Source organism: Danio rerio, chromosome 14 (assembly GCF_049306965.1).
Source record: "Danio rerio strain Tuebingen ecotype United States chromosome 14, GRCz12tu, whole genome shotgun sequence".
NCBI lineage: Eukaryota > Metazoa > Chordata > Actinopteri > Cypriniformes > Danionidae > Danio > Danio rerio.
This window is the reverse complement of record NC_133189.1, coordinates 46,085,001-46,098,909: the sequence shown is the minus strand read 5'-3', so window position 1 is coordinate 46,098,909 and position 13,909 is coordinate 46,085,001. Positions and strand designations below refer to the sequence as shown.

At 32.0% G+C, this 13,909-nt stretch overlaps 1 protein-coding gene across 7 annotated transcripts in view; it reads right to left on the bottom strand.

Moving 5' to 3' along the window:
- Positions 1–13,909, bottom strand: part of chrnb5b (cholinergic receptor, nicotinic, beta 5b) — a 39,562-nt gene that overhangs the window by 24,130 nt on the left and 1,523 nt on the right. For 3 of the 7 annotated variants that reach the window (XM_073922194.1, XM_073922195.1, XM_073922196.1), the window contains exon 2: positions 9,480–9,604. In XM_073922194.1, coding sequence (XP_073778295.1) covers positions 9,480–9,519 — 40 coding nt within the window. In that variant the 5' untranslated portion in view covers positions 9,520–9,604. Of the gene's footprint in view, positions 1–2,515; positions 3,116–9,479; positions 9,605–13,909 lie in introns of those variants that run through there. The other 4 variants (XM_073922197.1, XM_073922198.1, XM_073922199.1 and 1 more) reach the window with 2 other exon arrangements.

The window sequence follows — 13,909 nt, the reverse complement described above, 5'->3', positions numbered from 1 at the left end:
TGTAAAGGGTTAGTTCAGGCAAAAAAAATGAAAGTTCTGCTATCATTTACTCATACTTCACTTGTTTAAAAACTATGAGTTAATTTCTTCAGTTGAACACAAAAGGAGATATTTACAAAAATGCAAGTTGCTACCTTTGTTCATTTTTCTTTGGTTAAGTCCCTTTATTAATGTGGGGTCGCTGAAGCAGAATTAACTGCCAACTTATTCCAGCATGTTTTACACAGCAGATGCCCTTCCAGCTGCAACCCAGTACGGGGACACATCCATACACACTCATTAACACACATACACTAAGGCCAATTTAGTTTATTCAGTTAACCTGTTCCACATGTCTTTGGACTGTGAGGGAAACTGGAGCACCTGGAGGAAACCCACGCCAACACATGGAGAACATGCACACAGAAATGTCAACTAGCCCAGTCAGGATCCGAACCAGAGACCTTTTTGCTACAGAAGACTATAAAAGTGTCTCTGTAGTCCTTTTTTGATTTCCATGTGTGTGTTTGTGTTTGTGTTTAAGAATGTTTTTAAGAAACCCTATCTGCAACTCTGACTCACTGAGCAAAAGATCTAATCAAAGTTATGACAGAGCATGCCTCAAGAACCAAAACACACACACACACACACGCTATCCCTAGTATGCATTCCCTAAAAAAGACACTCCAATACTGCTTTTTCCACACTGGATTATGCAACCTTAAAGGGACAGTTAACCCAAAAATGAAAATGTATCACCATTTACTCTCGCTCAAGTGGTCCTTTACCATCTTTATCGGTTTCCTTTTTCTGTTGAACACAATAGAAGTTATTTTGAAAAATGTTAGAAAACTGTTACCATTGACTTCCATAGTGTTTGTTTTTTTTCTAATATGGAAGTCAATGGTTATAAGTTTCCAAAAAATTTCAAAATAACTTCTTTCGTGTTGAGCAGAAAATAGCAAAATGATGGCAGAACTTTCAGTTTTGGGTGAACTATTGAACTATTCCTTTACAAAAGGTAAACCATGACTATTGTAAATCATCTAATAGTTGCTTCACGTTTAGAGTGAGACTGATCAATGATTTTAAGAGATTGGGTGTCAAGACTTCATCATTCATACTGGATGAAACATGATGCACTCATAAAACCCTGCTGTGTGAGCAATGATGAACTGAACTATGAAGCACACACACAACGTGCAATGATGACTGACCCAACTTAACCCCTTTAATCCCACTAGTCAAGGATGTAAAGAGACTTACTAATGCATTTTCCAAAGAGCTGTCATAGCATTTAATATAAATACTATAAAAAGTGCAGTCCTGATTTTATGTGAATAGTCGTGTAAACAGAGCTATTAAATTATTGCATGTATAACTAAAAAGGTTAGTCATAATACTTCATATTTACCACATATTCTATGTGAAGCTGTTTCGACACAATCTACATTGTAAAAGCTCTAAAGAAATAAAGGTGAAATGAATTGAATATCAAAATTGAAGGTGTATTTTAAAACATTTTATCAAGCTCATACACAGCAGTTACAACTTTTTTTATGGTCTTAGTGTCATTATAAATGTAATTATTGAGTAATTTGAATGAACAACATGCTCTTAAAGTTAGAACTATTGCTATTGCATGCAATTGTGCATCATTTTCTTTTGTTATTGTATACTGTAAAAGAATATATGATAAATAAGTCAAGACAGCATATGTTTTTAGTTCATTGTAACTTATTAAACTAAGTCAATCATGTTCTAACTTAATTTTCTAAGTTATACAAGCTGTTTTAAGTCAGTTTAGCAAAATATAAGTTCAATAGACTCATAAGGTTAATCTGATGCAGCTTAAAAATTAAGGGCAACCAGGATTTATTAACAGTATGCAACAGACAAATAAATAAAAGGCAAATAAAGTGTTACTAGTTTAATATATAATAAATGTATTATTCTGTATGTAAAGACTATTCAGTTTGAGCATTAAATTATATGTTCCCAATTATGACTAGTTATATGCAATCATCTTTCATCTTATTCACTTTTATCTAAGCAATTTGGACATTTTTAAAGACATTTACAACTAGGAATAAAACTACAAGCTTTCACTAACTTTTTCTGTAACAAAATTGGTTAACACTTTACAATAAGACTGTTTTAGTTAATATTAGGTAATACTAACATAAACAACCAATGACAAATACATCTATTATAGTGTTCATTCATTTTTGTTAACATTAATGTACATAAAGCTGTTCACTGTTAGTTCATGTAAACTCAAAGTGCATTAACTTGCTAAAATGCAGGAATTTTGATTGTACTATTGCATCAGTAAGTGTTGAACTATAAGCATTGTTAATTATTAGTTCATGCTAATAAATACATTAACTAGCACTAATGAAACATTGTAAAGTGAGACCAAATGATTAGGTAGGACCTCATCGTACTGGTATACACGCGTAATTTAATAATAACGTGCTTTTATCACAGTCAGTAACACACACCAATGGAAAAAAAATAGCTCGTTGTTACTTACTCGCCATGGTGAGCGCGACAAACCAAAGTCCTGAAGCCATCTGAGCTGCCATCAAACCCTTCCGTCCACACTTACACAAACTGACAGGCAAAAAAAATCGCGCTTTTACTGATCCATTTTCCGCGCACACTTCACGGCAGTCCCCGCGTTTAAAATTAACACATTTGCGCGCGCGACACTGAAGGATCCGGGCTCAATATGCGCTCTGGTTGCAGAAGTACGAGCGTGCTTTACGCCTGAAGAGATGATGGTTTCCCTTTCACGGATAATCAGCCACAATCAGCAGCGTGATGATTAAAAATGTTTGGGATTTTCTCTTCTGCACGCGAACCGATTCGCGCGCTCTCGCCAGACTGTGCGCTTCTGTGGCGCGCGCCGGAGACTTGACATCCGCGAGCGCAATTCAAGACATCAGATTATGCCAAAACGAGTCTTAAATACAGTTCACAGTCACTTGAGAATATCATTGAAGGATATTTAGATTCACGTTTGTTTTTTCCATGTGTCATCGATTTTAATACAGCTTTAAGTAGTAGAAAATGAAGTGATAATGGTAATAACTGACTCAACTGCACTGTTAACACTGAATTTTGCATGGGCAATTGGGTCTAGGTGTGCGTCACGAGGGAGGAGAGTTTGCTGGTTGTGTGTTATGCATCATGGATCAAATAAAACAGTTTATCAAATGCAAATTTTTACGAGTTGGTTGAACATTTTGGCCAATTATCGGAAGCACTGGAGGATTAAGAATGGTTACAATGGTTTATTATTTTGCTAGTTCAAAATTCCCTTTAATTAGTACGTTCTGTCCTCCAGTCTTGCTGGTATCATCATATTTTTGCTATGTGTCTGCAGCCCCATACTGCCGCAATGTGGGTCAACAAGACAGGTTTTCAAGCAACATTATTAAAGCTAAAGAGGTGAAACTTTAAGCAAGTTTTCATACAGCTAAATGTGTCCTACCTTCAATTTTCTGAGCTATAATGACTATTATCATAAATTTTTACAATGATTAACAGAAAATTGCCCACTAATATATTATTCAGTATTTTATGACATTAAAATACTAATTATATGTGAGTTTTACACTTTATATTTTGCACATATTTAAAACCACTATTTTCCATTTGTCAACACTTAAAGTCTAATTAAATCTTGCCTGATTGATTACTGATATGTGCGTTTGGTCCCCCTTTATATTAAGTGTCCTTAACTACTATGTACTGACATCACAAAATAAATACAATGTACTTACTGTGTTTATAATGTACTGTATTTGAGAACACTTGTGGTGCTTTTGAGTTGGGATAGAGGTTGGGTTATGGACAGGTTTGGTGGCATGGGTAGGTTTAAGGGTGGGTTAAGGTGTAAGGGATGATCAACAGTGTATTTAAAAATGCAATTACAAAAGTTAATTACAGATGTAATTACATACATGTATTTAATCAAGCATAAGTACACAGTAAATACATGTATTTGCGCAATAAGTACATTGTAACAAACTATTAATTCTTGTGTAAGTACATATTAGTTAAGGCCACAATATAAAGTGGGACCGTGCATTTTATTACATGTACATGTCAGAATAAGTATAGTATAAAATATATATAGACACACACACACACATATAGGTTATTCTGTTACATGCTGAATAATGACAGAACATTATTCCACACATATTTTGACAGCAGTTATATGCTTTTATATATGCTTTTTATGTAGGAAATCAATTATTACAATGTCATTTTAACAGACACTAAAATGTCTTTGACGGTCAAAACAATGATTAGATATATTTTTATTCAGAGACTTAAAGAGGTCTATCTAATGGAAAAAAGGCTGCATGTCTACAAATGAAGACTGATATTTTTCTGAAGAGGTGGAAAAGTATTACAACATATTTGGATCTGTATATTTAGAGGTTACTCAACCTATCACCAATGTAATCTGGTAAGTACAATGTAACACAATGTAACTTGATGTACAAATGTATGCCTTGAAAAGTAATTATGATGGCAGTACATTTTATTCATTTGTTATGTATTATTTAATTTTTAAATTTGTAAAATATCATTTTTTTGTATTTATTACCTCATCTGTAATGTAAAAAAATCTTTAATAAAAAGAAAAAATAGGGGAAAAAATAAATATATTTATATATATATATATATATATATATATATATATATATATATATATATATATATATATATATATATATATATATATATATATATATATAAACACACACTGCTAAAAAGTTGTAATAGGCCAAGATCAGGTTAGACAACATATTAAATTTACCACATGAAAATTGCACTGTGCAGATTAAAAATGACAGTATACATGAAAATGTCCAACATCTTGTAATTGGAAATGCACTTCATGAACGTTCAGAGATCTTTCTATAAAGTTACATCTGCTGAACAACTGACATGCTGTAAAGCAACAGTATAATCCATTAAACATACTGTACTGTATTTGTATCCCTGACAGACTATTTTTCCAGCCAAATATTGATCATGGCAGTACGATAATTAAGATTTTTGATAGTGATATTAATATCTTTTTTTTTCATCTATAAAATTCAGCTTGCTTTATTGTGTTGCAGAACCTGACTATCAAATCAAGCCCACTGTCCACTAAAAGTGTGACTCCAGCACCGCTCTCCATAAAATCACTTTATATTTCCTTTATCCCAGCCGAGAGCTTAGTGTGTCAGGTTCAGAACAGAGCTCATTGCAGTTTACTGCAGATTCAGCACTCACTTCAAAGGATCAATACTGCTAGAAAAGCATTGTTTTCTTAATTAACTTTCAATGAACTTAATTAACCATGAAAACCCCAATCAGAGGAGCAAATTAATCTCTCACACCCTGTCACACATAAAATCTCATGAGAAAAGACCAAGCAGTGGACTCTTGAGAAGAAGCATAGCAGGGACCTGATGTTAAAATAAAAAACAGAAAAAAAAGAAAACCTGTGTGAGATTTTTAATGGTTTTAATTTTTTTAAGTATACTCACCCAGGCTGTATTTATATGATAAAAATACATACAAAATGTAAAAAATACAGCAAATTAAAATAACTGCTTTCCTGTTGAATTAAGTTTTGTATTGTAATTGTAACTGCCGTTGATATTTATTCCCCTGATTTAAAGCTGAATTTTCAGCAGCAATATGACAGTCACAATTCTTCAGAAATCTTTGAGTGTCTACATATCCTAAAAAAGTCTTAAAGTATAAAAATAATGGCTTGGTTATTCTTAAAAGGTATTTAATCTGCATCTCAAAGATCTTAAAAATGCAATCGAGCATAAAGATGATTTTGTCTATTGTGTCTAATTGTCCCTAGAATGAAACAAGCTGAAGTCGCTCACTGGGATATCAGAAATTCTGTTGCATCCTAATTATTATTTGATATTTTTAAGTCAGTTCACAGACTCATTTGAGGTTTTTGTTTTTTACTCTAATACATAGTGATATGGATGGTAATTAATTAGTTGTGTGTTTTTTTATACGGTTCTACTATACTATAAAGTATACTACTATATACTATAAAGGTCTCAAATTTCATTCTGTGTGGTATTAAAAAGTCTAAAATGTAACTGATGGAAACCTGCATTTATCCTGTAAAATAGTATTATAATTATTCCAATGTGGCGACATCAGAAAAAAATCAGAGACTATGCCAAAGCGTTGGTGAGCAGAACATGCATTTTTTTCTTTACATTTTTTCTTAATGATTGTACCTAAGCCCAAACTTCAGACTGTCAGTGAATGTGCGAGAAATCAAAAAAACCATTAGAGCGAGAACGAGAAAGAGAGCTAAATGGAGGCTTTAAGGCTGGTGTTTCTACAAAGTGGCTATCAATCTAAGTCACTTATGCGTACACATACATTTTCACACACAAACATGTTTATACTCAAGGCTCTCTCGCTCAGCCATGCCCAAATCTTACAGCCATTAGTGTTGGGTAAATGGCTGTTAACTTCATTTAGCTCCTGGGTGAAAGAGGAGCTCACGTTGTGTGACCTCATACAAACAAAATAATTAAATACACATACAATGCACAATATTGATTTCTGCACAGAGGCATGGTTGTATGTTTGTTCTGATCTTTTAAGAACATATATGAAAATTTGAAATTGTGGAAGCATTTAGTTTAAATAATCTCACATTGAAAAACACCAATAATTTTGAGCACTGTAGAACATGTGATATGACAATCTATAAGGACTAAAAGATGAATGTGTGACTGCATGCATTTAAACATACCTATAGTCTCATGAAAAGAATGTTTCCAAAATATGAACAATGATTAAATGAAATTATTTAGTGTATAGGAGCACGATCATGATTTTGCCATCCATGTTGATTCTGGAACATCAGTTTTGCTGGAAAATGTAATCCATACCTATTTCCTACACCTAAACCAACCATAATAATAGTTGGATAACAATCCATGAGCCTAAACTTAACATAAATGGTAAACGTATCCCTTAATTCTGATTGGCTGATTGCAATGCTGTTCCAGAATTAAGATGTTAATGCAGGAACACGTCCTACTAGGTGAAATCAGGTTGGGGTACAAACATTATACCGAATAATGCATTAATATGCCACAATATATGGATATTAATACAAAACAGACCCCGGAACATATATTAAAGAATATATAACAATATATTCATACATTCATTTTCCTTCGGTTTAGTCCCTTTATTAATCAGGGTTCGTCACAGCGGAATAAACCGTGGACAGAGCGAATGCCCTTCCAGCTACAACCCAATACTGGAAAACATCCATACACTCATTCACACACATATACTACTGACAATTTAGCTTATTCAGTTTACCTATACCGCTTGTCTTTGGATTGTGGGGGAAACCAGAAAACCCGGAGGAAACCAACACGGAGAGAACATGCAAACTCCACACAGAAATGCCAACTGACCCAGCCTGGACCGGCTACCTTCTTGCTGTGAGGCGACGGAGCTAACCACTGAGCCACCGTGTCACCCATGACAATATATATGCATAGATCATTTTATATTAAATATATTTTATATTAAACATATTTGAACATATGTAGGATAAGATGCATGCACAAATTTTATATAACTAAAATTTTTGTATATTTATTTCTTTGTTTATCACTTTCATGTTATCATGAACACTTACGATCATCGTACAATGCTAAAGTTTTAAAATGTTTTCAAAAATTATTTTTTTTTATTATTATCGTCATGATTAACATATTTATATATAAATAGTTTATCTACATTAAAAATGTTTTAAATGGCACCTATTTGACCCCTTTTCCAGTATTTAAGATGAGTCTTTTGTGTCTCCAGAATGTGCCTGTAAAGTTTCAGCTCAAAACACACTATTCGATTATTTATTATACCTTTCAGATTATTAGATTTTCTGCTTTGAACAGTATGTCTGTAGCTGTTTTTGTTGCCTGTGCCTTTAATGCTGGCCCCTCCCACTCTTCCCACATGCTTGTCCGAGTGTGCCTCAACTCCGGCTGTGTCAGATAAACTGCACAGTGACAGACATGAAGGAAGAAGATCTCATGTAACGTTTGTGAAAAATACTACAGTAAGAACTTTCCCAATGATTATTTGATGTATTTGTTGTAGAGTGAATTCAAGCCTTTCTGCAATGATGAGTCACCCACAATGGCGTAATAAAGTTTACGCACACACAGCGCGCACATTAAACTGTTTTTGAACGGCAAATGTGACAGGATATGACGTTAATATCCACTGCTGTCTGGATATCTGTTATGTTAATGTACAAAATAAACTTGATTTAACATCCACAAACCGGGATTGAAGTGTCTTCTTTTATAATTGTACTGACACGCATATAGATGGTAAAATCGCTATAATTCATTACGAACATCCACATCCATGTTTTAAAAACGTTTTAAACTTGTAAAACTCACTCTTGATCACATTTGATGATGATTAATGATCACAAAGAGCTGAACAGATCTTTTAATCCTGGTTGCTTTGCGCATATCCTGTCTTGTTGATAAGATTATATGCGTTACAACAGAGACATGTTAATACGTGGCTGTCAATCAATTCAGTGGGCGGGGAAACCGCACTCCTACATCACGTTGTGGACAGCCTCAAAATGGGAGGGATTTGGATCTGATTTTAACGTCAGGAAATTTTAAAAAGGAGGCTTATTGTGTTTATATCACCCAAATATGACTGTGGACAGACTATACCAGCACACAGTTCTGTGCAAACAGCTTACAAAAGATGACTTTCATCAAAAGTGCTCTTTAAATTGTGACATATAGAAATTAAGGACAATTTTTATATTCATTACTGTCTATTAATATATATTTTATCATTTTCTCAAAAGGACATACATTTAATAATAATAATAATATTAATAATAACTATAATAATAATACATTTAAAAATGTCAACATGTATGTTTCTATTGATTTTTCTGTTTATAAAAAAATACATTATTTTTCCCCAGCATATTCATTTTTGTACTAATATTTGGATTTTGATTTTACATTTTAAAGTTAGATTAGTTCCTGTTTTGGCTTTGGTACTGACTACTCTAATATATATGCACAAATATATTATTGAAAAACATCCTGTAGAAAATATTAATTTAAAACAGAGACCAATGAGAAGCGTACTCATTTATGCAGAGCACTGTTTGTATAATTTATTTCATTTTCTTTACCCAAAAGGGCAGACGTTCACTGCCATATACTGCACATATTACCCTTTGCTGACTGTCTGCAGTATGAAATCTGGTTATCCATCCCTCTCATGCTCCAATTCCCCCAAATGAGAGGTGTTTGGGGACAGAAGCAGACTGCAGTGTACAGATCTCAGTGCTAACAGACATTAGCTCACCATTCTGATGCTCCGTGTTTACACATCACGAGCACTCATCCATAGACTTTTACAGCATTTACCTACCACAGATCCAGGATCAACCACTTCAGTCTTCAGCATCTGTTACACACTTCAGTCATCTAATCTCCAGAGGCTGAAATGTAGCTTGTGTTATTCATTCTCAGCTTGGAATGAATGCAATAGTCTGAGAATAAAAAAATGCAATCAAATAATTCATTGTTTTAAAATAACATGCACAAAATATGAACAATACTGCAAATAGACCTAATTTAGGAAGATATGAATGCTGTTTTTTGTATCTAAGCAAGTGTAGCAGGCTGTTGCATATATATATATTTAATGGGATAGTTCATTTAAAAATAAACATTTACTCATGCTGGAGACCGAGAGCCATCACTTCCATAGTAATAAAAAAAGATAGCCTACTATGGGTGTCAATGGCTAAACATTCTTCAAAATATCCTCTTTTGTGGTCAAAAGAACAAAGATACAAGTTTTGAATGAGTGTTATTAGGCTAAATGTTGGTAGTAAGCTTTAATTTTAGGGTAAACCAGGTATTTTATCTTGAATAAATCTCATATCCAGATTGCAGATCAATAATTTATCTATCATTCCATCACTTCTATCATAGTAACTAGAAACGATCCCTCTAACTGTTTACTTTCCAAATGACTCTGTTGAAGTCTGCTTTTGTTGTGAGAAAAATATAAGCCGAGTGTGAAGTTTTGCTAATGGCCAAAGCAAAGTGACTGTAAAATGTGCTACAAACATGTCTGAGAGTTTCTTTGTTATTTTGACCACAAAAGAAAATATTTTGAAGAATGCTGGAAACCAAGATCCAACACTTTCATAGTAATAAATATTTAACCTACTATGGATGTCACTGGCCAAACATTCTTCAACACACATTCTTTTGCGGTCAAAAAAGAAAGATACAAGTTTTGAACAAGTGTTATAGGCTAAATGTTAGTATAAGCTTCAATTTTAGGGTAGAGCAGGTCTTTTTTCTTGAATAAATCTCATAACCAGACCAATTATTTACCAGCTGTTGACTACCATCCAATCCCTTCTATCATAACTAGAAAATATACATCTAACTTTTAACTTTCCATATGACGCAGTTGTATTTGGTGTTTGATGTGAGGTAAACGTTAGCCACATGTGAGGTTTCGCTAATACCCGAAACAAAGCGAGTGGAAAACGCGCTTCAAATATGTCTGAGAGTTTCTTTGTTATTTTGACCTCAAAAGAAGATATTTTGAAGAATGCTGGAAACCGAGATCCATCACTTATAGAGTAATAAAAAATAGCTTACTATGGATGTCAACATTCTTCAAAATATCTTCTTTTGTTGTCAAAAGAACAAAGATACAAGTTTTGAACGAGTGTTAGTCGGCTAAATACTAATAGGCTATAAACTTAAATTTTAGAGTAGAGCAAGTCTTTTATCTTGAATAAATCTCATATCCAGATCAATTATTTACCATCTGTCGACTATCATCCCATCACTGCTATCAAAACAACTAGAAAAGATCTCTCTAACTTTTAACTTTCCATATGACTCAGCACTCTGCTTTTGTTGTGAGATAAATATAAGCCGAGTGTGAGGTTTTGCTAATAGTCAAAGCAAAGCGAGTGGAAAACGTGCTTCAAACATGTCTGAGAGTTTGTTTGTTATTTTCATCACAATAGAAGATATTTTGAAAGATGCTGGAAATCCAGAGCAAGCACCTCCATAGAGATAATGGAGAATATATATATATATATATTCTCCAATATATATATATATATATATATATATATATATATATATATATATATATATATATATATATATATATATATATATATATATATATTCTCCAATACATATATATATATATATATATATATATATATATATATATATATATATATATATATATATATTCTCCATATATTTAATATATAGATAATTAAAGAATATATATATATATATATATATATATATATATATATATATATATATATATATATATATATATATATATATTCTTTAAAACATATTTTGTGGTCAAAAAACAAGATACAAGTTTTGTCTTGAACAAGTGTTACTAGGCTAAATGTTAGTAACCTTCAGTTTTAGGGTACGGCAGGTATTTTTCTTGAATAAATCTCGTATCCAGATCAATAATTTACCATCCAATCACTTATCACGGTAACTAGAAAAGATATCTAACTTTTAACTTTCCATACAACATATTCTCTGTGTTTGTTGTGAGGTAATTGTTAGCCACGTGTGAGGTTTTGCTAATAGCCAAAACAAAGCAAGTGGTAAATGCGATTTAAACATGAGTTTCTTTGTCATTTTTACCGCAAAAGAAGATATTTTGAAGAATGTGGAAACTGAAAGCCATCATAGTAATAAAAAATATACAGCCTACTATGGATGTCAATGGCCAAACATTTTTCAAAATATCTTCTTTTGTAGTCGAAATAACACAGATACAAGTTTCGAACGAGTTTTAGTAAATGTTAAGCTTCAATTTTAGAGTAAACCAGGTCTTTTATCTTGAATAAATCTTATATCCAAATCAATAATTTACCAACTGTCGACTATCATCTACCATCACGTTTATTATTATAACTAGAAAAGATCTCTCTGACTTTAAACTTACAGTATGACGCAGTTATTCTTATATTCAATCTTATTGGATGTCTTTATTAAAGGATCAACTGATTTGCTGGAAAAAAAGTGTGGCTGTTACCACAGAAATACCATGTTAGAAATCAAATTAAAGAAATATCTTATAAACTTCTCCACAGATTTTAATCCAGCAAAACATTTTTTACAAAAATGTAAAAGTGGGATTGATATAAATTGTATTTTTGTAATAAATATGAGGAGACTGCGTACACTTATTTTGGATTATCATTGTGCATACTCAGTCAATTTATGGAGTGAGGTGCAAAAATTTATTAATAACAAATAACAGTGTTCTAAACCTCTATCATTATTGTGGGAAAATGTACTTTTTGGCATTTCTATGTACCCTACACAAGAGGAAAACTGTTTTTATTTAATAAAATTATTTTGCTAACAATATTTTACATTCCTAAATGTAAATTTACCAATAAGAAACCGAATTTTAGGGTTTTGATGACTGAATTATGCTTATTTATTAGTAGTATCAGAGACTCTTTAAATAAGAAAGCCCTATAAACGCACTTTAAAACTTTGTGAACTCTACAATGTATTTATTTGATTATTACATATGTACATTTTGTATAGTTGTATTTGATTTATGCTTACCGCCTGACATGTATATTTTTTGTACTGTTAAAATGTTATAATAAAATGTTTTTGTTTGTTGTGAGACAAATATAAGCCCCGTGTAAGGTTTTGCTGCTAATAGCCAAAACAAAACAAGTAGAAAATATGCTTAATCTTGTAGACTCTTACAATGAATTATTTAAAACACATGGAAAAAACGACCTAGAGAGTAATAAAAGAACATTATGTTGCTTCACAGATTTAATACATTTTTGTAGACATGAGACGTATTTACCCACGCACAGCGTGGCACTTACACGTCTTTGGCTTACAGCGCCCTCTTCCGGTGAAGAGACATTAAAATAACAAGGAAGTTATTTGTCATTTCTCTTTCCTGAGGTTATAAAGGTGAACTTTTTGCTTTTATTAGCATAAGTTATTAATGTGAATAGTTGTGTAATGTGTATTTGGCTAAACTACTACTTCTGACAGTGAAGCTCAATAATTTAGATGTTGTTCTTGGTTTCTTGCAGTCACTTGTAATATTTTTATTATTTTATATGCTGCATAGGAGTAATTTCAGCCTGAACCATTGGAAGAATGAGGGTCAATAAAGAAAATCACTGAAATTTGTTTGAGACAAACTCCTTAAAGCTGACTTCATTTTTGTATTATCTAGTTTTAATTTTATTAATCTATTATTTTGTTAGTTTGATTATTTGTCTTCTATATAGTTACTAGTGATGTTCAACCAGAAGGCACAAAATATTTTCTTTCAAGCAAACTTGCTTTGTTTGATGTAAAAAGTACATAATAAAAACCAAATTGCATTTAGTTGCATTATTGAATGTTTCTAAATATACATTTAAAATGCTGCATTTAATAATTTATTTAAAATTTGATCAAACACACTAACTTGTTTTTGTTTATTTTAATCACATTTTAATTATTTATTTATTTAAATCCTGTTTTTAGTTAATTTCATTTAAAAACTGTTCACTATTGTTATGCGTTTATTTATTTAAGTTAATAAATGTTAGGTAATTTACTTTAATGCTAAACAAAAACAATACTTATTATAAGTGTTTATAATTCATTATTGTAACTTTTTTATGCTTTTCCCCCTGAAGATTTTCACAGACCCCAGTTTGAAAACCCCTTGGTTTGTTTTATTACTGCTTTAACATTAACTATTTAGAGAAGTGTTTAACTATAATAAGCATGCACTGTAAAAA